This window comes from Erithacus rubecula (genome assembly GCF_903797595.1).
Source record: "Erithacus rubecula genome assembly, chromosome: 2".
NCBI lineage: Eukaryota > Metazoa > Chordata > Aves > Passeriformes > Muscicapidae > Erithacus > Erithacus rubecula.
In genome coordinates, this window is record NC_136685.1 from 62,535,099 (window position 1) to 62,557,497 (window position 22,399).

At 39.7% G+C, this 22,399-nt stretch overlaps 1 protein-coding gene across 5 annotated transcripts in view; it reads left to right on the forward strand.

Moving 5' to 3' along the window:
- The window catches only part of UTRN (utrophin), a 334,555-nt gene that overhangs the window by 31,868 nt on the left and 280,288 nt on the right, over positions 1 to 22,399 (forward strand). For 3 of the 5 annotated variants that reach the window (XM_079299174.1, XM_079299177.1, XM_079299175.1), the window contains exon 1: positions 2,055 to 2,193. The exons of the other annotated variants lie outside the window; for them this stretch is intronic. In XM_079299174.1, the coding sequence (XP_079155300.1) occupies positions 2,100 to 2,193 (94 nt within the window). In that variant the 5' untranslated portion in view covers positions 2,055 to 2,099. Of the gene's footprint in view, positions 1 to 2,054; positions 2,194 to 22,399 lie in introns of those variants that run through there. 5 annotated transcript variants of the gene reach the window in all.

The window sequence follows — 22,399 nt, forward strand, 5'->3', positions numbered from 1 at the left end:
ACAACTCCCTGCCCCCCCCCCCCCCCAAGTTAATAAATATTCTCAGTGTATATTCTTATTGAAATGTTGGATTTTTGATGTAAAATGTGCTGTTAGATAAAAGGGGTTTCTCTGATGTTCATGGGGCAGCTGCTGATGGCAGGCAGAGCTTGAGAGCTGAGCTTCTCTGGAAGCTCTGGTGCATGAATGATTTACTCAGCTTTGCTAACAGCTTCATGTTGAATGAAGTTCAGGGGACTGATGGAGTCAGACTGGTGTTTCTCTAACTGCTCTCGCTGACTGCAATCACTTTGTGATAACATTTCTGGGTTTACCACTTGTCAAAGGACAAACTAGCTGACTGAAACTTGTGTTTATTCTTCAGTCTTTCCAAGTGTGGGTGGGCCTTATCTTGGAGTGACAAAGACTGAGGTGAGGTATTGGACGCACAGGAGAGCGTTCTTAGGGAATTCAGGCCAGTCTCATCAAAACTTGACAAAAGGAACGTGTAGTGCTGTTGGTAAGACTTCTGGCATATGTGCAGGTCTGTCTGCTAATTCTGCTAATTCTCATTTGGTGGAGTTGTCAGTGTCTTTTTGTGCTTGGGAATTGCTTGGCACAGTAAGGTTTGTATTTGCAAAATACATCCATGTTTGTTGCTAAAATAGAAATCCTAGCTTTAAAACTTTTATTACTTTCCACTTTGCTTTTGTTTTCGTGGTTTGCAGAAATGTTTGGATACAAGTGTCTGATTTAGCCCCCTGAATGTATGTTTGTCTTTATTCATGGTAACAAAACTCCTTTTGTGTGAAGCCTTTCAGCCTTCAACTTAGAGGAATTCTTGAATTTGGGGAAAAAACCAGCAACCCACAAGTTTAAGTAAGACCAACTTCTGTCCCACAAAAATTTAAAGAAAGGTCTGATCTTGATTTCTCCTTCCTTCTCTCCTCTAAGTACTGTCTGGGGTGTGATACAATAAACTGTCCTGACTGGATATCACTGAAGAGAGGAGAGCTGTATCTAGAACATTTGCCCTAGAGCATGATATAATGAGACAGGCAGAGAAATCAAACAGCCTCTGTCTTTCTGGTTTTGAAACCAATTCTGTGGTTTAGAAAGCTCCTCTCTGGTCATAGCGCTTGTACTGATGTGTTGTAGTTACTCTTCTTGCATTTCTTTTTTGTGATTCTTAGACTTCTGTGCAGTTCTGTATCCAAAAGTGTGGAATATGGAGTGTCTTTCATAATTACAATATTTGGTGACCTCTTAATTTGATTATAAAATTGGCAACAGGCTTTTGAAGGCAGAGGGATTAGATCTGGTGGTAAGCACAGTTTAAAGGTCTGCTTGAAAATAACTGATCCTATCATAGCCCTGAATTACCAACTTTCTGCTTTACTGCTCCCTGCTCTGTCTTGTTTTGAGTTACTGCACAGTGGAGGGTGCATGCCTAATCAGAGTTTGTAATTTATGACTTGGAGCTTTATTTGTGCAACCTCCTTTTTATGCTGCACTCTTATGTTTAAAATTTCTTGTGCTTTTTGAAAGGCCATTAAAAGATGTGGATGCTTACTTTGAAGAATTATTCTGATTTTATGTTCTGTTGAATGTGTGAAAAAGTGTTATAGTGATACTGCAAACTTCTTGCAGAATGAATGCTAAAAATATTTTTGATTTTTAAAATGAGTATGGTGTTTGACCAGAGAGTTTACTTTGAACAGAAAAGGAAAATTAATCATCAGCTTTCCTATTTTCAGTGTGTAGAATTTAACTTTCCCGTTCTTGGAAGTCTGGCATGTCCTTCTATTTTCATAAGGAGTAGCAAAGCAGCATATTTTTCTGATTTTAGAGAAAAAGAAAAAAAATTTTCTGATTTTAGAAAAAAAGAAAAAAAACCCCTCCCTATTAGCTTGAAGTCTGTTACTTGCTAACATGTAACCTTTTTGAAGGTTTGTTTCCTGACTGGTTTTGTCAGTCACTGTGTGGCTGAATGTGTCAAACTCTGAGGAAAACCAGCGCTTCCCTCCCCCTTGAATCCCAGCATGCAGTTCTTACGTGGGTATTAGCGTGTACTTCCTCTGCATCTTCACTTTCCTGTTATTCAAAGAGTGAGCTTGATCATGAGCACTCCAACAGCCAAGAAAGTTGTGTGGAAAAAGTGCAAGGTTGCTGCGCCTCGGCGTGCGGACCGGCAGACCTGTTACGCTCCGCTGGGTGAGTGCTTCTCTGTGTTCTGAACGCTGTGGTGGATGAAAGGTCCAGCCATGTGGGTCTTTTTTTAACTTCTACACCTGATGAAAGCTGCTTTTCTGAACTTTGCAGAAGTTTGTTTACTCTAACAGAGCGGGTCGTGGAAGGCACGGCAGGAAACAGAGCGGGGAAGGGCTGTTTTCTGTGGCACTGCTCCATTGCAAGTGTGCGAGCTCTGGCTGCGTCACACCTGCTGCCACAAGGTCCTCTTGGTAATGCTCCTGTCGTGGGCTTCCCTTTCACCTAGAACAGTGTTCATGGCAGAAGTCTTAACCTTGTTCTGTCTGAAAGTCTTCATGTCCCCAGTTTTCTTAAATTGCACATTAAATCATGGTGATTTCAGCATTTACTCATTTTAGCTCTTTACAGTTCTGCCTGGTGTGCCTTCTACACTTCTTTATAGTGAATAAACTTACAGCAGCTCCCTTGACACCCCACAAGTTTTTCTTGTTTTCTCCTCATGTTTTGTGGAGGGATGCTTTAGAAAAGAAGAAATTTGGGATATTAATCTTTTTTCTTCCTTTTGCCATCTTTTATACCTATTTTGATTGAAATTTCATGGATTGTCTCTCCTGTGTTTTGACTAGGGTCAAATAACATGATTTGGCAAAGAAAAGACAATTTCATTCCTAGTACCTGTGAATATGCTATGTAGATACAGTAATTGACTGATGGGAACTGTTTATTTTGTGAATTGGTGTCAGAACTTCCTGAAAGGAGAACCTGTTGATCAAAAAAGAATTGCTTCACTTGACTTCTTGTTTCAAAGCTGGAGTCTGAGTCTGGGCTTTTAGAAACAGAAACTAAAATCCTCTGAAGATGTATCAGTGTAGTGCCTAACTTTAGAATAAAATGATGGGCTGGGACTCTGATTTCATGTAGGTTGGTCTCTAGAACAATGAGGGGGATTTGGATATTTGCCAGTTTAGCTGAGACCAGAAAATTTTTCTTTGTGGCTCAGTCCAAACTTCCTTAAGAAACTGACAAAAACGTCAAAATGCAGTAATGTAAGTGGAGTTGCTTCTTACTGACTCTGGAGAGCTCAGTAAATTATAGGATGGAGAGATCTAGTGTTCTTCAAAATCTGCACGTATTCAGCCCTCAAATGTGAGACAGCTGCAGTTGATCACTCTTGGAACATTAGCACTAGGCAAAAATCAATCTGCTTGGTTTTGAACCTGGGCTGCTGTTCATGGAAGTTGTTTGTTCTGGCTCTGCATGTATTGGTGTAGGCTTTTTTGGACTATTTCTTGGGGTTTTTTTTCCTTGCTTTTTTTTTTTTGTTATATTTTTAGAAGAGCATAAACTTGGGATAGGAGTTATAACCAACCATGTAGTCCACTGATGAACACTGCTGTTGTGAAACCTCTGAAACATTCATTTGTGGTGTAACAGGAGGGTCAATCTCTCTGAGGTTTTCTGTCTCAGTCCTTCAGGTCTTTTTAACATCTAAGTGCCAATGTGTGCATACACTTGATATTTGGTGATGTTTGTGTGTCTGCAAATGATTTCTCTGGCACCTGCTCCAGGTGGCTAGGCTAAGGTGTAAATCTCTTAGGTGAGTAGCAGCTACATGCTTGCTCAGGTGCTTTATATGATTGGGCACAGTGTTCAGCGATTGTTTCTTAAAGCCTGTTTAAATCCAAGTTAAGAGCCCTCAGTTTTTAAATAAACATAGGTGGTGGCTGGTGTGTTGCAGTGATAATTTTTCTTAAGTGGTAGGATTTTTTTCAGGAAATTTGTTTAATTATAATTTCTCTAACTGTTCATAAAGTGTAGTGCTGTAGATTTGCTTTCCAAGAGGGTTGTAGTCTCACATTCATTTGTCATCCTCTCATTTTCTAAAAAACTTTGTATTTGGAGACTGTGAGGGAATTGTGACTTTGGACACTTCTTAGTGTGTTGGAAATGCATGTAGGAGGGGAAAAAGTCTGAAAAAAGCTAGAAGGTAAGAGGCATGAAAGGGAAAATGAGGAAAAAACCTGAATATAAACTGGGGGGAGGGGTGTGTGTTTGCCTGTGCTACTGTGAAGCCATTCTGTGAGAGGAACAGGATTCTTCATGATGCAGTACTGGAAATATTCAGGGAACAAATGGGTGGAGAAGTTGGAAGGGGTGTGTACGTAATTGTTTCTTCATGTCCTTTGCTTTTCACAGGAATCTAGAATATAAATAACAGGAACACTTTTCAGTTGGCAGCAGTGTGGCTTTGGCTTTTTTGGTTGAATGCTTGCTGTGAGAATTGGCAGGGACTGGAGGAAGGGAGATCAAAACTCATACCTGATAAGTTTCTGATTGTAACTGAATTTGTTCGGATAAAATCAAAATGGTTAAGACTAACTTCTTGTTCTCTGAAGCCCAAACAAGACAACTAAGTTTTGTCAGAGGCTGATTTATCATCTAAAACATACTAAGTAATTTAGGTCATCTGGTGGGATGCCCTTCTTTATAACAGTCTAGTCTCTCTTTAATAACCTTTTAAACTCTTAAGTTGGTGATAGGCACTGGGAGTGTGGTGGCACTAGTAGGCTACTGGTGCCTAACTGGAAGCAAAGCTTATTATCCAAGAGGAAAAAAAAGGAATCTTGTACTTTCTTTGCCTGTTTGAACAAAAGGGCTTTCTGCATTGCTGTTCTGTCCAATGGGAGATAATTTATGTTCTTCTAGTAAAATTTCTGAAAACTGTTCCAGGAAAATGATTGGGCTGTTTTGTGTTTACGTATACATACTCCAATGTTGTAACACTATTTGATGGGATTATTTAATAAAGTATTTTTTTCACCTCAGTTGCCTCATTACCCAGATGGAAATCACTCTGTCATTGGAGGGTAGCCTAGTTAGCTGTTAGAGAGGCAGAAAAAGATGCTGCGTCTGTGAAACCTTACAAAAGGGGCTGCCTTATGGAACTTTCTGTAAAATGTTAACTCCTGAAGCCAGTTAGGCAGTCTGCAGTAATTAAATAACCTATGTTAGCATCTTAGCATTATACTAGATATTGTTTTGTTATTTATTCACAAAGTTGTCAACAGAAGCAAGAGATCAACTTACATTTTGTTGTGTGAATTAATTCTGCAGCCACCATCCCAGTGACTGAAATGAGTGTTACTTTTCAATAGCAGTAGAAGGCAATGGCAGTGACATGATTGAGATGTTTTGCAAACAGACAATTTGAGAGCATATATTTTGAAACTCTGCATTTAGGTTCTGTGTTACCATTTGTGTCTCTGGAAATCAGAAGCTCTAGCCTATAAATGATAAGCTTTCAGGTGGGAAGGTATTTATATTATATCTGTGTTCCCACAAGATATAGGCACCGATAGCAGCTTGAAATTATTTGAGACCACACACAAGCTGTTACAATAGTCAAAATAGTATTTATGGTGTTCATATTACTGTAAACTTTGGTCTTGTTAGTTGGACCTCATATCTGTTTGATTTCAAACAACTCTGGTTTTCAAACACTTGAAAATTTCTTTTTGGCAGCAGACAATGAAGTATGCGTCCTGAAATACAGCATAATTGGAAATAGAAACAGGTTTACATAGTAATTACATCACATTGCCTTTTGGGCCTTCAAGTGAACTTATTTTCAAGATCTCAAAGACTTTTAAAAACTCTTCTTACGTATATTAAACTCTTAAATGCGCACAGGTACTGACAAAGTGGGAGGTATTTTCTGTTGTGCTGCGGTAGAGTCCCTTTTTAAGCTGGGCGGGGGAGTGTTTCGCAGCCCGAGCGCTGCCCGTGGCTCAGCTCTGCGTGCGGGGAGCCGCGTTCCCGGACCGGCGACTTGTCTGCCGCTGGTTCCCCTTCATGTTCTCACCGCAGCGCTGCGGGCCTTAACTGGAAAGCTCCATCTGCTTCCTGCGCTGGTCCCCGGTGAATGGGCAGGAATTGGCAGCGGCGCGCTCGGCTGGGTGACCTCATTTGTGTGGCGTCTGGGTGGAGCGCGCCCTGATCTTCGCTGGCGAGCGGCTGAGAAAGCGAATTGCTGTAATGCCCTGGCCGAGCCTTCCCGCGGGTCAAACCCGGGCTGGTGCTGCAGGGCAGGGAGATGCCTTCGTTCGGACACCGCTTGCGTGCAGAGGTGGATTTCTGTCGATGGGTTTCTGTCGATGGATTTCTGTTCGGAAAAGCAGCGCGTGGTTCGAGGGTTCTCCGCCGACATGGAGATGCGCTGTCCGAGTTGCGTGCGGTGCAGGGTGACAGCCAGCAGCTTTGCCCTTGTGTCTGCCCCAATCAAAGCTGTCACACGAGGTGTGCGCTGGCAGCCCTCGCTAATAATTGACAGCCAGCAGAGCATTCCCGATCCCTTGTGCAGAGGGAAGCGCAGTGGTTGTCGGTGTCTTGCTGAATTTCACTACAGTGTGGATTTTGTACTGTGACATATCTCCTCTTTATTGAGATAGTGTTGCTCAGGGTTAACTGTCCTGGGTCTGATTAACTCGAAATTAAGGCCTGTGATGTGATATGCCAGCTTGGAGTACATAGGTCCTGTCCCTGCCCATCCCCTCCTGTGTTGGTGATTGCTAGCCCAGCGCCTTTGCGAGGCTGCCCCGAGCTGTCCCCAACATCAGCTTCAGGACTGCCTGCCCTGGATTGAAAGGAAGCATCCTGCTTGGCTTTATGAGCTGCTGAAGTGCAGCCTTTAATACCGTTTTCCTTGCTCTCAGCTGTACTTTTTACCCTGATAAAATTGTACAGCTCAATCATTTTAAGCTTCAGATTATTTTAAAAGGTTCTTAGCTGGTTTAATACCTTGTAATGCAACATGTTTTTAAAGCAATTTGTAAAACATTCTGTGCAGACCATTGAAATTAACTTCTGCTCCCAGTTCAGCTATAGTAAAATCAATACTTACTTGGCTTGTGTGGCCAGAGTTACCTTATATACCAGAAAAACATTTCTACTGCTGCTTTTAAGGTAGTTAAGAGATAGTAAAGTTGTTACTTTCAGAAAGCAGAATAATAGATCCCCTCAAAAGCTACTTTTTCCCTTCCTAAAGTCCTTATACAGATTCTTTTGCCGAATTTGTCAGGCACACCCCTTTCTAAAAGGTTAGTTGCCATTTCTCTACTTCTAATGAAGAAAGCAAATTAATATTATCTGTTTAATTGCTGCATATAAATATAAATTTGGAATTGAATATCTGAAAGCTAATCTGTGTTACTAGATAGCATCCAATTTGTTTTTTTGATTTTTCTGTAATGTAGATTTTGCATTTTTTTACCACACAATTTGCTTCTAATTCTTGTCATTTTCCTTACAGTGAATAAATTTAAGTTTTAGCTTGCTGATGGCAATTTGAGATTGAAGGCTAATACAGTGGGATTCTTAGCATTGTGTACAATAAAGCCATAAAACTCTGTCACCTGATGTCTTCCCATCATTTCCATATCTATTGCCATAAAATCTCATGCAAGCATTTCTTATCTTATCTACAAGCAGTAACTGCAGTAGCTTGAAAAAAAGTTCCAAGTGTGGGTTGCACAGATAAGTTTCCTGTGGGAACATGCCTCAACCTTTTGTTTAGTAGTCTTGAATGCAGGTAGAGTCTCCCACAGTGTTCAAGTTCATTTCTCATTAATGAAAGTGAGAGAAAATGTAACTGAACTTGAGTAGCAAATGTGGATGTACTGATGGAGTACTTTGCTGTATTAAGCAGGCAATAAATGTGCTGTACAGTTAAATGGAAGCAAGTATTTTATCCTTTCACATTTTGATCTGATTATACAAAAGTTGTTAGCAGAAAGAGTTGCAAGTCCTAATACCTAGACAGAATTAAACCAATTGCAGTATGCCTCTTGTGGTTTTTTTTAGTTTTTGATTTTGATGCAGTTTCATTCATGTCTCTAACACAGTTATGTGATGTATTCTTGAAAATATTCAAATTGTCACTTATTTTCACTTCATTGCACAGTGCCAGCCTTCTGTTGGAGGTGTTTTTATAGTGTAAGTAATAAATCTGCATGTCACTAAGGAGGACAAAAATGCTTATTTTAACAAATTTTTTTTTAGGCTTGCATCTGAAACAGAAACCAAGCTATTGCTGATAATGCAAGATGTTAACCTTCTAAGATATTTTGTTTTACAATGGATTGAAAACAGTGGTATTTTAACTCATTAGGATCAAATTATTTGAGTTATAGTGAGCAATATTATAATAGACTTTATTGTATATAGAACATTCATTTTGCTTCTCTGGGGTTTGCTTTGGTGCTCTTTTTGTGGTGGTATTTTTTGATTTTATTTTTTTTTTCTGTGTGTGTCTTCTACTGTTTTTGTTCAAGTAATAAAGTAACTCTAAGAGTTTGTCCTCAGGAGTTGAGCTGAAATTATTTTATGGCCAGGTAAACTATCTTGCTATCTTATTGGACATTCTTCTCTGAGCTAAGGGGAAAGATTTTCTATATAAATTGCTGTTAGTGTGCCTTGTTGCAGTTAATATTGTCTTTGACTCTGCATAACAAGTTTGCTGTTCAGCTGCTGTGGTGGGTTGACTTTGGCAGCTGCCAAATGCCATATGCCCATCCAACTACACCCTCACTCCCCTCTCAGTTGGACAGGGGGAGAAAAATAAGGCTAAAAGCTCATGGGTTAAAGTAGAGGTGGGGATATTACTTGCCAGCTTGAACTGTGGGTGAAACAGAATTGATTGAGGGGAATTTTTTTAAAACTTACTGACAATTAGAATAAGAGTAAAACAAGGAAGAAAAATGAAAGCACCTACCTACCTGCCTCTGTCTTCCCAGACTCAGTTTCACTCTTTAATTCCTAAATACTTATCACCCTTCCCCTAATGGGAATGAAAAAGCTTGCTTGTTTAAACTATACCTTGAATTAGAATAGTTTTGAGAGAAGCTGGATTTTCTTAGCAGATACATGCAATCAGTTCTCAGCAAGAGTATGAGCTTAACAACTCCATGGTCCAAAAATTTTCAGGTGGTTAGAATAGACTCTTGGTCTAAAACAAACTTAAATATATCTGAAAATAATTCAAGTTTTGGTTTAGCAAATATGCTGATGTGGGAGCAGGGTTTGGCTGACAGTGTGTCCTTGTGCCTTTATTGTGTGTGATTCTGAAACCTACACAAATGAATCCAATGTTTGGGGCATGCAGACCTGCATTAAGTACTTGCAGCATCTTAGCAATAGTCCTGGCCAGCTGCTAAGCATGTGCAGTGTTCAGCTGCTTTTCTGTGAGCACTGCTCCTGCTTCTGATGGCATCAGCTGAAGGAGCCTGCAGGAGCAGTGGGGCTGGTCACAGCCAGCATCAGCAGGAGCTGTGTTTGTTTCCTAGCCCCTTTTGCTCAAGTCCTGGCATGGTGTTCCTTGTTCCTGCATTCTGCCCTGTCTCCAATCCCCTCTGCATGCTTGGTAGCTGTCAACCTCCAGAAGGGTAGAGAGTGAGTCAGATCTCAGTGACAATGTGTATATTCTAACAGCCTTGTCCTGCACAATATCCTTGAACATTATACACAGCAGAGTGATATCAGGTAAATAATTAGCTACTGGTTTGAAAGTGTGAATGCATTCTTTTTTTGTAAGATCGGAAACTATTGGACTTAAAAAATTTACTCTAGCCAGTGAATATAACAGCACACTAAAAAACAGCTCTACCAAATCCAAACAGAATCAAGCATATATGTGTGTATATCAGTGGATGAAGGAATTAAGAAGAATAAATATTTTTCATGAGTTCAGTAGATTAGCATACAGTTCCATTACTCTTTCAATTGAAAATTGGATGTGACAGTATGAATAAATCTGTAGCCATCTTTTATAGTGTAGTCTGGAGGAGCAGAGCAAAGTTGATGCTAGAGCTGGTAGAAGTTCCTGTAAAATGGCTCAAACAGCAACAGGTCTTGGGGAAATGCTCTACTGGCTTAGCACTAGCTCTTGAAGACTTTTGAGACAAATATATAATCTTGATTCTCTTGTTTTATTATTGATTGCTTTGCAGTGGAAGAGTGCTCTCTCATGTCTAATAAATCAAGGAAGCTTTTTTTCTTTTTTACTATCTTTGCATATTCATTCTCCTGTTGTGTTTTCATGACAGTATAAGTGAATTGCTGAGCTTTCACCTTTCTTAACTGCACATTTGGTTTCTTGCAAAGTTGAAGTTCCAAACCAGTATCTTTATGTTATCAAAGAAGCTGTTTTAGGTTTGTTTTTTTTTTTTTTTGTATAATCTCCCTGCTATAGGTAAGTGATGTGGTGTGTGTCTTTTTGATTTTGCAGAATTATGATTTTCCTGCTGCTTTTAGTAGTTTTTTTTGTGTGACTTTCAGCTTTTTTCCTTTTGTTTTTCTTAAATACCTCTTTGAAATTATTTGATAAATATCTTCCATTTCTCAGGCTTGTTTTATTTTTCCTGATCTTCTTATAATGACACTTATGCATTTATGTCTTAACTCTTAAGGTTTTATCTTAACTGGTACCTGCTTTCTGTCTGCATCTTCTTCCCCAAATTCTTTTCTACTGTCCTGTGGTTTGGAGACTGACATGATCCAGATGATCATGTCATAATTGATACATATCAATTGACATATCAATTATGTCATAATTGATACAAACACACTCATGCTTCATTCTTGGTAGAAATTCAAGCTTTTCTTGAATATTTCAATTTTTTTTCATAATGTTCAAGTCTAAGAGATGCAGTTATTACAACTGGGCAGCTGGAGTTCTGTGTCATCTTCTAATGCTCTCTTACTGAGCCCAAATTTCATTCTGCTTTGAAGGATTAGAAGGTTGGTAGTCAGTATTAATTGCTTTTCCTTTTTGCAGCCATGTAAAGACTTGAGGAATGATATTGAAGCATTGTGACATGAATAGAAAGAGTGGAACAATGTGACAAGACTAAAGTTTCTGAGCTTTTTATTTGTTTCATTTTTAGCAAGTTGTTGTTTTAATTGTGTACTTATCTCTGCAGGGCTACAGACAAGTCTTGCACATGTAAAAGGTTATAATTAAATGCACCAAAATTGAAATGAGTGTAAAGGTTGCTAAGTGATCTTTTAATTATGCTGCTTCTTTTGAGAGCAAAAAGCTTCATATATATTGCTTTTTTCCCCCCTAGCCTCTTTAGAAGCCCACTCTGATTCTTCCCTTGCACTTTAACCCTTTCACTCAGTTTTCACTTGTCATTTACAGAATTTGAGGCTTCTGTTTGTCAATCAACTGAAGTCTGCAAATGCCATTTTGTTAAGCCAGTCATGCCAGTTCACAGTTGGACTGAAAAGATGCTGCCGGATAAAGCATGTCTGTATTGCCTTTTAAACATTCCTGGAGCTCTTAGCTGACTGTATAACTTTCAGGGGGATCATAGCAGTATTTAGTAGAATCATTCTATTAAGAAAATGAAGACTGTGTGTCTTCTGGCCACTTGAGTTACTCATCAATGTGTATTTTCATTTCCAAGCCTGTTGGACAGTGATGATGTCTCTTGTGCTGTTTGAGCAAATAGCAGGGTAGTTAGATGACTGATATTTAAGATGCATTTGGTTATGCTGCACCAGCTTGTAGATGTGTGTACAGCTGCAGGAATTGTTTCTTTTCTGCATTTGTGGTAGGCTTCATGAATACTTGGGTTTTGTGAAGGGTCATTCTTCTGCCACAGGTTGCTTGTGTGTCAGTGGTGGGCAGCCTGAAATGTGAACGCTGTAGTGCAGCTTGTTCCATGATCTTCAGACAGCAGTGTGCATGAGTTTATATGCCCTTCTCTGCATCCCTACTGCTGCTTCCCACTCCCTTGCTTCTTTGCAGCTTAAAAAGTGTTTTCTTTTTTTTTGTGCTGCTGCTTTGCTATTGTCTTCTGGACAAGAAAATATTGTAATTTTTAAAGAGTTGCCTTAATGTAGCAATGCTATGGAAAATTGAAAGTGGTAGTTGACCTCAATGAAATTAGAAATCTTCAGGTATGAAGGTCTAATCTGTATTATATGAATTAAGCTTCTTATGTCATTGTGTCAGGGATAAAAATGGTGTTTCTTTAAAAAAAAGGGGGTTTTGTAATTTAGTTTTTAGGATTGTTGTCCAAAGGAACAAACAGCTGTAGAAAAATCTTGTAAAAACTTTAATATTAAAGCTGTTAAAGGTTTTCAACTGTGTTTATATTACAGTGGCTTAAGATGATAGGTTAAAATGCGACAACTTAAAGTTGTAGCAAATTTCATCAATCACATTGTTTTTGGTTTTACCTTGTGTGATGCAGGTAAAACTGAGAAATGCTGAAGTTATTTGTGATAGTTAGCAATACACAGTGTTGGAGGTAAACTTTTTTTGCTTTTTTAATTTGTAGAAATTTTTTTTTTTAAATTGAGTTAAAAGTACTTTCTAGATGCATTCCCCACTTTTCCCCCCACATCAAGTTTATAGTACACAAAACTAAAAATTCAGAAGCAAGTCATATGGTGACAGTGGCATCTTTAGGAGATGACCTTGTGATTTGTTCTGTTTATTTGACTCTGTTCATACCACCTGTTCTCTGTGAAGGTAATGTTATTGTTTCAGAAATAAGAATCTGTCTTTTATTACCTTCATTGAGGTGTTACATTTATCTGCATAGCCTGAAGAGTGTGGAATGCATTGCTGGGTTGTTTTTGCCACTGAGCTTTATACTTCGTGGTAAATTAAATGCATCCTTTTAGTGAGACTTTGAAATTCTTATAAGTGTGTATGAAGTTAATTGGTTGTAGTAGCTTTCTCACTCAGAAGTGCAAAAACTTTTTAAATAGAAAATACTTCTTAACCCCTTTGGAGAATCACATGAGTTTTTCTTTTCTTTCATAGAGGGCCAGATTTTTTTGTATGCTTCTAGGAGTACATCTTTGCCTTACCCCATCTCTTTTCTCTTCCTCATTTGCCTCTTTACTCTGAGCAATAGCACATCAATGTAGACCCTTCACAAGCTGCTCAAACATGTTGGACCTTTTGGACTTTGCTTCACCAGAGCTATCTGGTACTTGGGAGTTTTTGCATGGGTAGGTCTGGTAGAACAAATGTGTGCCTGCCTCTTTGGAGAGCTGGGCATGTGCAAAGAAGGTACTGAGAGGTAACTTCAGATTGGGATGTTGTACTGTACCTCAGCTTTAAGCACAGCTCTTGTTCTAGCTATGCTTATAGCATGCATTTTGGGAGATTGGGAAGTACTAGTTCAGTAAAACTGCTTGTGGCTACAAATATTATTTGACACTACTTGCAAATAGCTGTTCTTTCTGGGGTGGGATGAGGGTGGGAGTGTCAAAGCCTTAGAAGAATTTCCCCCTTGTCTTAAGTGACCCAGCAATGGTGATCCTGTCCTGGCTTTTTCTGGGCTAGGGGTTAAGGACTGATCTTAGTCTACTATGGCACTGGAAAGTTATAAGAGTTTTTATTAATTAAAAAGTGTCAGACCAAGTGTTCTGAGATGAACCATTAAATTGAGGAAATTATTATTTTGTATTGCATCAAGTGCTTTTGTCTGTTGCAGAGGCTGTACTTGGTATTTTGGTTTGCTGTATAGCCTGCCTTTCTTGCTGGCAAAGACTTCATTTGCCATGCAGTTTTCATCATTTCCTCATAATTGCCTGTAATGGTGTCCACAGGTAGATACCATGTGCTTATACTTTTTCCATCTTTCATGATGTTTCCTCTAAAATATTTTCACATTCTAGTTTGAGGTTCAGGGATCTCTTCAACCATAAATCATGTCTTTTTGTGGATTCTTAATTCCATAAACTTGTCTTGGCTTTTTTAGCCAGTTTATACTAGTGTCCTCATTTTTCTTGTTTCACTGGTGGTTATCATTTTGGTCCTCAGGCTAGCAACATTCAGGCTGCAAGCTCCATCCTCACTGAGGCACAGACACCACCTGTCTGCTGCAGGGACATTGACCTTTGGCAGAGGGCAAAAAAAGTGAATCCTGAGCCTGCTTGTTGCCTCTTTAGCACTGGGAAGGAATGCAAATTAACCCTCTCTGAAAAAGCACCCAGGACAGGAATAGTTGCTAGAGGCAGCAGTACTAATATGACATGTAATTATCTGTTTTCATTAGGTGATCTTTTGTGGTTTAGCCAGTTTCTACAAAGGTAAAGGTGATGTGTCTATTCCAAATTGTGCACCAACCCACTTGATATGTTAGAGTGACAGAAATCAAACTCTACATTTGCACAGGCTCTACTACAGTTCTCATCAAGGCTTGTCATTAAATAATAAAAGCATGGGGAATGGGAAATAATCCTTTGCCTAAACAATGGGCAGCTAAAAGCCTATGGCTCAAGTTCTGCCAAAGGCTTGGTAGGCTTTGAACTTTGGTCACCTTTTGGCTGCTCTGTTGCTGTACTTTCATTGAATTATTTGACAGTTTGGGTTGGAAGGGACTTTAAAGACCTTCTAGTTCCAAACTCCCTGTCATAGGCAGGGACATCTTCCACTAGATGAGGTTGCTCAAAGCTCCATCTGATCTGGCTTGGAGTGCTTTTAGGGATGGGACATCCACAGCTTCTCTGGGCAATTTGTTCCAGTGCCTCACCACCCTCATAGCAAAGAATTGCTTCCTTTGCATGTAATCTAAATATATTCCTTCCCTTTCAGACATTTACTCCTTACCCTGTCAATGTACTCCCTGGTAGTCTCCCTCTCCATTTTTCTCACAGCTCCCCTTTAAGTGCTGGAAGGCTGCTCTTCTCCAACTGAACAACCCCGACTCTCTCAGCCTGTCTTCATGGGAGAGAAGTTCCAGCCCTCAGATTATCTTTGTGACTTCTTCTGGATCTGCTCCAACAGGTCCTTGTCTTCCCTGTGTTGGGGGGCCCCAGAGCTGGAAGCAGTATTCCAGGGGGAGTCTTATGAGAGCAGAATATCTTCTCCAGTTTTTCTCATGCTATTGGTAGTGGTATATCCTTAAGGATCTTTCAATATTGAAGTGTGAAATATTCAATGGGCTCGCACTGGTGGTCAGTGCTTGCTGGATTGCATAAATACCTGCTTTAATGTGTTCCAGATATTTGTCCTGCAATTGCCAAACAGAACTTATGTACTTTCAGATCAGTTAATCAGGAGGAGGTTCGGCTTTGGGGACTAATTAATGACTAAGCCAGGGAAGGAAATGAGAGTTTAATGAGGATATAGGATTAGCAGCACCTCAACTTACTGCTGTTCTGATCAAATGATAAAAGAAAATCTTATGTTTGCCAGAAGCCATAAGAAGGGATTATTCATAATACTTTGCTCCAATTTCTCCTTTATTTTTTCTCCATTAAGATATCTCACTAAAAACACCAATTGTCTAAGACACCTTTATGACTGTTTCTTCTTTCCTCTAGAGGAAGAATAGTAATTTTGCCATGAGCAAAATTCTCAAAGGTCTGCTCAGCATTTCAGTTTCTGCACAAAGTTGCAGAACCTTCCCCAGTGGTGCAATATTCCTTGGCCAGCAAAGGAATGTAACTGGGAAAGGGAATGATTTATCTCAAGAATTGTACTTTTATTGGTCCAAATTGGTCTTTCTCTTAATCTTCCTCACTAGGGCTGGGTGGCAGTATAAGACATTTAGCATTCTTTGGGTTGGTCATGTGAAGCTAAAAGCAGGCAAACTTTCACCATTTCTGTAGTAAGCTTTCTGGCTTATTTTAGAGATAGAAATGAGAGTATTTGATGTAGTTTGCATGCATAACTATGTTGGATTTAAATTCTTCAGTTATCCTGTTTGTTCTTTTTGCTTGCTTCTCCATCTTTAGAGCACTACTATATTATGTGACTTTTAAGGGCTTCCTTTAAACCTTCTATGTTTCAGGTTTCATCTTTGTAATAACAAAGGTTAATAGGCTAAGGTAAATATTTTACAGGCATCAGTGACTGATCCTTGACAAAATAATGGAATAGCCAATGAAGCTTTGGCTTGGCCTGTTTGGAAACAAAATAAACAATTTCTGCTTTTTTAAACTTCCTTTGTATATTTGATTTCTCTGAAGACTGAACTTAACTTTGTTGTCAAGATTAGTATGTAACAGTTTCCCCCATTTCTGTCTTCCAAGCATTGCCTGCCCAGGAATTTGTAAGTGTGGCATCACTTGATATGAGTCTTAGTTGTGAACAATTTAAATGTGCAGGACAGTAGTGTGTAGAAGCTTTTTGTTACACAGTCTGCTAAGTGCTATGCTCACGTACCCTTTGAATGCTTCCAGCACCTCCCTGGGCAGCTTGTTCTAATGCTTGAGCACCCTTCCAGTGAAGAAGTTTTTGTCTAATATCTAGTCTAAACCTTCCCTGGTGCAACTAGACGTCATTTCCTCTTGTCCTGTCACTTGTTACCCAGGAGAAGAGACTGAGCCCTACCTGGCTACAGCCTCCTTTCAGGCAGCTGTAGAGAGTGATAAATTCTCCCCGACCCTCCTTTTCTCCAGGCTAAAGATCTCCAGCTCCCTCAGCCGCTTCTTGTAAGACTTGAGCTCTAAACACTTTGCTGTTGTTGTTCCCTGTCCTGCACCTCAATGACCTTCTTGTGGTGCTGGGCCCAAAACTGAGCATAGGATTTGAGGTGTGGCATCATCAGTGCCAAGTGCAGTGAGGCAATTGCTACCCTGGACCTGCTGGCCACCCTTTCTGACACAGGCCAGGATGCCATTGGCTTTCTTGCCTACCTGGGCATACTGCTGCCAAATTTGTGAAAAAGGAGCTTGCTTCCTTTCTCTGTAATTCCTTTGGGCATGAGCATGCTGCATGTTCTTGGATGTGCTCTCATTTACTCAGTGCTGGTGATGCCACATCTAGAGTACTTGGTCCAGTTCTGGGCTCCCCAGTACAACAGAGATGTGAACATACTGGAGTGAAGGCCATGATGATGATGAAAGGCACTGGAGCATTTTCCCCTGTGGAGAAAGATGGAGAGCTGGGAATATTCAGCCAGAAGCAAAGGACCAGGATCCAAGGGATGCTGCTGAAGGTTTGTAAGTATCTGAAAGGATGGTGCAAAAAAGGTTTCTAGGCCTTTCTGAGGCCACTGAAAGGACAAGAGGCAAGGGGAGCAAACTGAAACACAGGAACCTCCATTTTTGGTAAAACCCTGGGTTTACTAAAGTCCTGGGTTACTCAGAAGTTGCATCTGTCTCTGCAGGTGTTAAAAATATGACTGGACATGGCCTTGGGCAACTTTCTTTGAAGATCATTTGTCTAATCCAATTCCCCAGTCAAATATACATTCTGACCTCTACCATGCTATACTTTCTACAAAATCAAAATTTTACTAAACTTTTTGGGAACAGTGCAAAGAAGTGGATTCATGCAGGTAAAAGCTTGCTTAATACTTGAGACATCCATATGAAATTGCTGGAAAACTTGTATTGGTATTACAGTGATTATAGGAGTCACAAAATTGCAATGGGTGTATAAACTATACATGTTCATTGTTTTTGATCTAGAAATCTTGTTCCAAGTGATAGTGTGTTAAGACTCTGTGAGGACAGATCTTTACTTTTTTTCTTAATTTCTGAGTTAATTATCATTGGAAAGTTTATTTTTATTACCTTGCATAGAGGAAATACAACTGTGAAAAGAAGTTTGTGTTTTTTGTTGGGTTTGTTTTTTTTTTTGGGTGCTTATTGTTTTTTTTTTTTTTTTGTCAAGATTTCTAAAGGTTTAAAGCAGTCTACTACCCAGAAGACTAACACCTTCCCTTTGCATAACTTAACTGCTCAAGGTGCTATGTTATGATTGTCTTCTACACTGGCCTGCTATGAAAGACTTAAATTCTCTTGGGTTATAAATTCCTTTCATTTTTAAACAACTCTAGTCTGCATGATGCTGTCACTGAAATTGATCCTACAAGGTCTGTATCCAGAGATGCTTGGTTAACTTACTTTCAGAAACATCTAAATAGCACTTGTGTAATTTTGAAAACGATAACAGCATACAGTTTTTTTAGATCTGTTGATTTAATACATTTTCACAAGGAAAGTAGGATAATCTGATTAAACTTGTCTTCCTATTTTTTCCCCTGCGCAACTAGTTCAACTTGTAGTAACTAGTGGAAGTTTAATCCAATATTCATAAACCTAATTGTGTGTTATAAAGCTAATTAAGCAGCTAGAGGTTGTGTGAACATACCAGTCAAATATGTCAATCAGCATGTGCATGTCAAGGACAACCTGGTGCATACTGAATTGCCTGTAGCTTGTGCCTGTGTGCTGGGAATAGGGTGGGAGTTGCAGTGAGAGGCCAGAGAAGAGGTGGGCAGGAGCTGGCACTAATAGGGCATCCACTGATATGTAGGAGGCCAAGCATTCTTAGTCTTCTCTTTAGGAAATTGGAGCATGTAGTTATATGTAGGAGCCAGGTATTAATATTTAAATCCCAGGAACTGGATTCTGTTTGTGATCAGCTGTTGACCTAGGGAGTTTTAGAGAAGAATGATGATAGAATCTAGGAACTTGGTCAAAAGAGAGGCAGCTCTGAGGGGGAGGGTGGATCAGGAAGGGTTTTAATATTTGGAGTGAAATGACAGAGAGTGAGGAGGGTTTAGGATTTCAGCCTTTGGGCTATTGGAAAAGAAAAATAGGAAAATTTCTGACTGGAAGAGTTAGGATAGAAGAGATGCTGGAGTACTAGTTGGCAGAAAAATTTAGTGTTGTGAGCAACTCTTCAACACGGAGAACAACACATTGTTTTCTGTACTGTGAACATTGTTTCCTGAAGATGTTCAAACAAGGTTGTTTGTGATGTCTGCCTGATTTGAAGCTCTGCTGTAGCTAGAAGAGAAAGCTACTTGCATATATACAGTTTATGGCTTGGCTTCCTTCTCTGTCCAAGCAGTTTTGTTTACTTGTGCCTGTGCAGGGTCTCTGACATCTGTTGTCTCTGCTTCCTCTCTGGTATGCAGATGGGCTTTTTGTGGGGATGGCTTTTCTGTTACCAGAAGATTATACTAGTTGATCACAGCAATCCCTCTGACCTTATATCCTGTGAATCACCTCCACAAGTGCAAGTGAGCCTAATAACAGTTCTAATTTGGGCAGAGAAAAATGAGCAGATGGCTAACGCCAACTTGTGGATTCCATTTTCTTTATAACCACATAGAAATTCAGAGACCTAATCTGTGCTCATAACGAAACTAGCTGTAGTAAATCTAGTTTGTGATTTTGTGTTCATAAATTTACTTGGTCTCTTTTTTTTTTTTTTCTTTTTTTTTTTCCCTTTTTTTTTTTTTTTTTTTTTTTTTTTCTCTTTTAAGTGCCCTCCTGTTTGTTGCTTAGAAACATCTTCTTTGGTGGATTTTGGGCAGGAGTTATTTGCCTTTCTTCTCTTTCCATGTGCTGGGCAGTTTGTGAAATATGTGCTCAAATGTATTTGTATTGTGTGAAAGCTTCACAGGGCTGTCGTGCACTGGGAGCTGACACTGCTTGGTTTGACCTACTGTTAGGGACCCAATGTAAGCTTTGGAGTGACATGTGGGGCTGCTGGCTCTGGTGACTCTGGAGCAGCCTTATGTGGTGCCTGCAATTCTGGAGCAGCCTCAGGACACTGCTTACAGCTCTTGGGTTTGGGTCACTGGCTGAGCAGCCTGGCCGTCAGGCTCTGTGTTGAGCATTATTTGTGTCTCCTGAGAGCTTGGTTATCTATACCTCCCTTTTAATCATCATTCCAATGTGCTGAGACCACAGCATGGCGTGTTAGGTTGCTTTTGTTGGGAGGTATGGAAACGGCTTTTTTAATATTCCTTCAGCTGTGAGGGTGCCTTTCTCTACGTTATCAGTTGCTGGGGAATTTTTGTTGAAAAGTAAACACAATTTAGCTTAAACTTACAGTACACTGTGGTGAAAACCAGAGGGTGGTCCTCATTACTTGTCTATGGTGTCTTGTTTCTGGTGGTGTCTGGTATTTGGAAACACCGGGTAGTAAGGTGCGTGCCTTTTTTTTGTTTTTTAATTTATTTTAAATTTTTTTTTTGCTAATGCTTATATTCCATAGTTTGGTCTCTACAGAAAACTTAAAATTTGGGTAACTGTGTTTTGTATGCCAGTTACTGTAGGCAGATTTTTTTTTTTTTTTTTGTTAGATGCTCTATTAATAGAACTCTAGTTTTGCCTAACTGCTAAAGTTTTGAGAGAGAAGGAAAAAAATGAGGGAAAGCTTTGTGCATACCACTGATTGCAGAAATTAAAATTGCAGCAAAAGGTGAAAGTTTACAAGCAAATTATGTGTTGCTGAAGCTATTTTTTTCTACCATGGTGTTGCAAGAGAAGAACGAATCTGCAGAACAATCTCAACTTTTGCTTTTTGTTCCTTTAAAAAACCTGAAAATCTTACCTTCCCTCTTTTCCTCCCAGTCCTTAAAAAAGGCCCAACCCAAAGCTTGCTGATAAAGATTTTTCTATGTTGATAAAGTCAGGGCCAGTACTCCTAATGAGCTAAGGGGTGCTTCTATGAACTTGGTGATCATAAACTGGTCCTTCGTGTCTTGCTTGGCTTTTTGTTTCTTGCTCACAGGGATGAAAACTAGGCTGGTTTTCATGCTCAAATTTTATTTTAGATGCTTATTTTGTGCGTTTTGCTATATGAGTTAGTCTGAGTTAGACAAAAAAAGATAGTTGCTTTCAAAAGGCTTTTTCTGCCCAGAAATCCAAACCTTATCCCTCTTTTTGTTACTGCTGTCAGTGTTTCATAGGTGTGCTAGTCCTGGGTGGGGCGGTATCTTTGATAGATACTCCCGATTGCCTAAAGGCTTAGGCAAAGAGATGTTTCTAACTTCGTTACATTCCAAGTGTCTTAATTGAAACCCACAGGCTAATTCCTCCTTTTATTTCTAAATTCCTTTGCTGAGAACCTAAATAATGAGGTGGTGAAGGCAAATTTAAGTCTTCGAATGTGAGATGACCCTTGGTGACTGTGCTGGAGTGGTTGGGCAATTTCTGTACTTTATTTGCCAATCAAGTCTGTGCTTCTCCAGGGCATTTTCATTATAGTGCTGTTCTGCCAGCTGTTTTGGGTGCGATAACTTCTGTCTTTCAAAAGCTAAATAATGCAGTTCTGTCATGCAAGCATGTAATGTGTTTTGGGGAAATAAGAAAACTCTTTCAGCATGAAACAGAGGTTGAGTAGAGGACAAACCACAATCCAGTGAGGCTTTAGCTTTTTACCTCTAATTTTAGATAATTTAGATTCCTTTTTGCTCTCCAATATGATATTCACCAAGTAATAGATTGGACTTGGACTTGGACATCTAGTGTTTTATAGATGCCCCAAACGAAATTAAATCTAGTGTTGTGGGTGGAGGGGGTGTGTAAGGCTACAAAAGCAGCTGTTGGGGGCGACTGAGTGCCAGGACACAGCCTGGGCATCTGATCACCCCAGCCGGTTGTTCCGAGCGCGCTCCATTTGGGTGGACATACATCATCTTGTGTAACAGAGGCAGGCTTCAGCAAACAGGCATCCGGGATAGGAAGCTTTTCTTCTCTCTGTTGTCATCACAAGAGTTTAATTCTGTGTGTGTGTGTGTTTAGGTTTGTTTTTATTTCCTCTTAAAGGAACAAACTGTTCTGACATTGTCCATTGCTAGTCCATTAAGTGCCTGGAGGGCAGGCAGAGCTACGTTGGCCAGAGGAAACAGTCAGTAGGTAATGAAGCAAAATTTGGCCCCGAGTCAGTCCTTGGCTTTTATTGTCAGGCTGCAGCAGTGTGAAAGGAAACAAATGTTTTAGCAACTTGGTGAATTTGTTTCTCATTGGGCTGTAACTTGCTGACATTTTTAATGTCTTGTGTGAGAAGTTGACTGGCTGGATTACTGTGTGCTTTGCTGAATGGTGATACTTTGTTTTTGACTGAACGTGGCTAATTTGTTATCAGAATCATAATGTCAGCCTCCGGGGGTTAGCCTTACAGACTTGTAGGAATCTATAGAAAATTACTTTGAGGGATAAAATAACTTGTCAATGTTGCTATCCAAACACTGGCCTTTTTTTTTTTTTTTTGTTTGTTTGTTTTTTGTTTTCGTTTTCTTTTGCAGGGGTTTAGAGGAGAAAGCTTGCCAAAACTAGCTGTAATGGCCAGTTACAAAATCCTAGTTTCAAAGGCTTTTATAAAGCAAACATAGAAGCAGAGTCTGACTGGCAAGGGTTGTCTATGGATTTTATAACTGACCAAGGTATTTCAGGAAGTTGTGGGGATTCTCATTCCTTGCTTAAAAAATAAGGG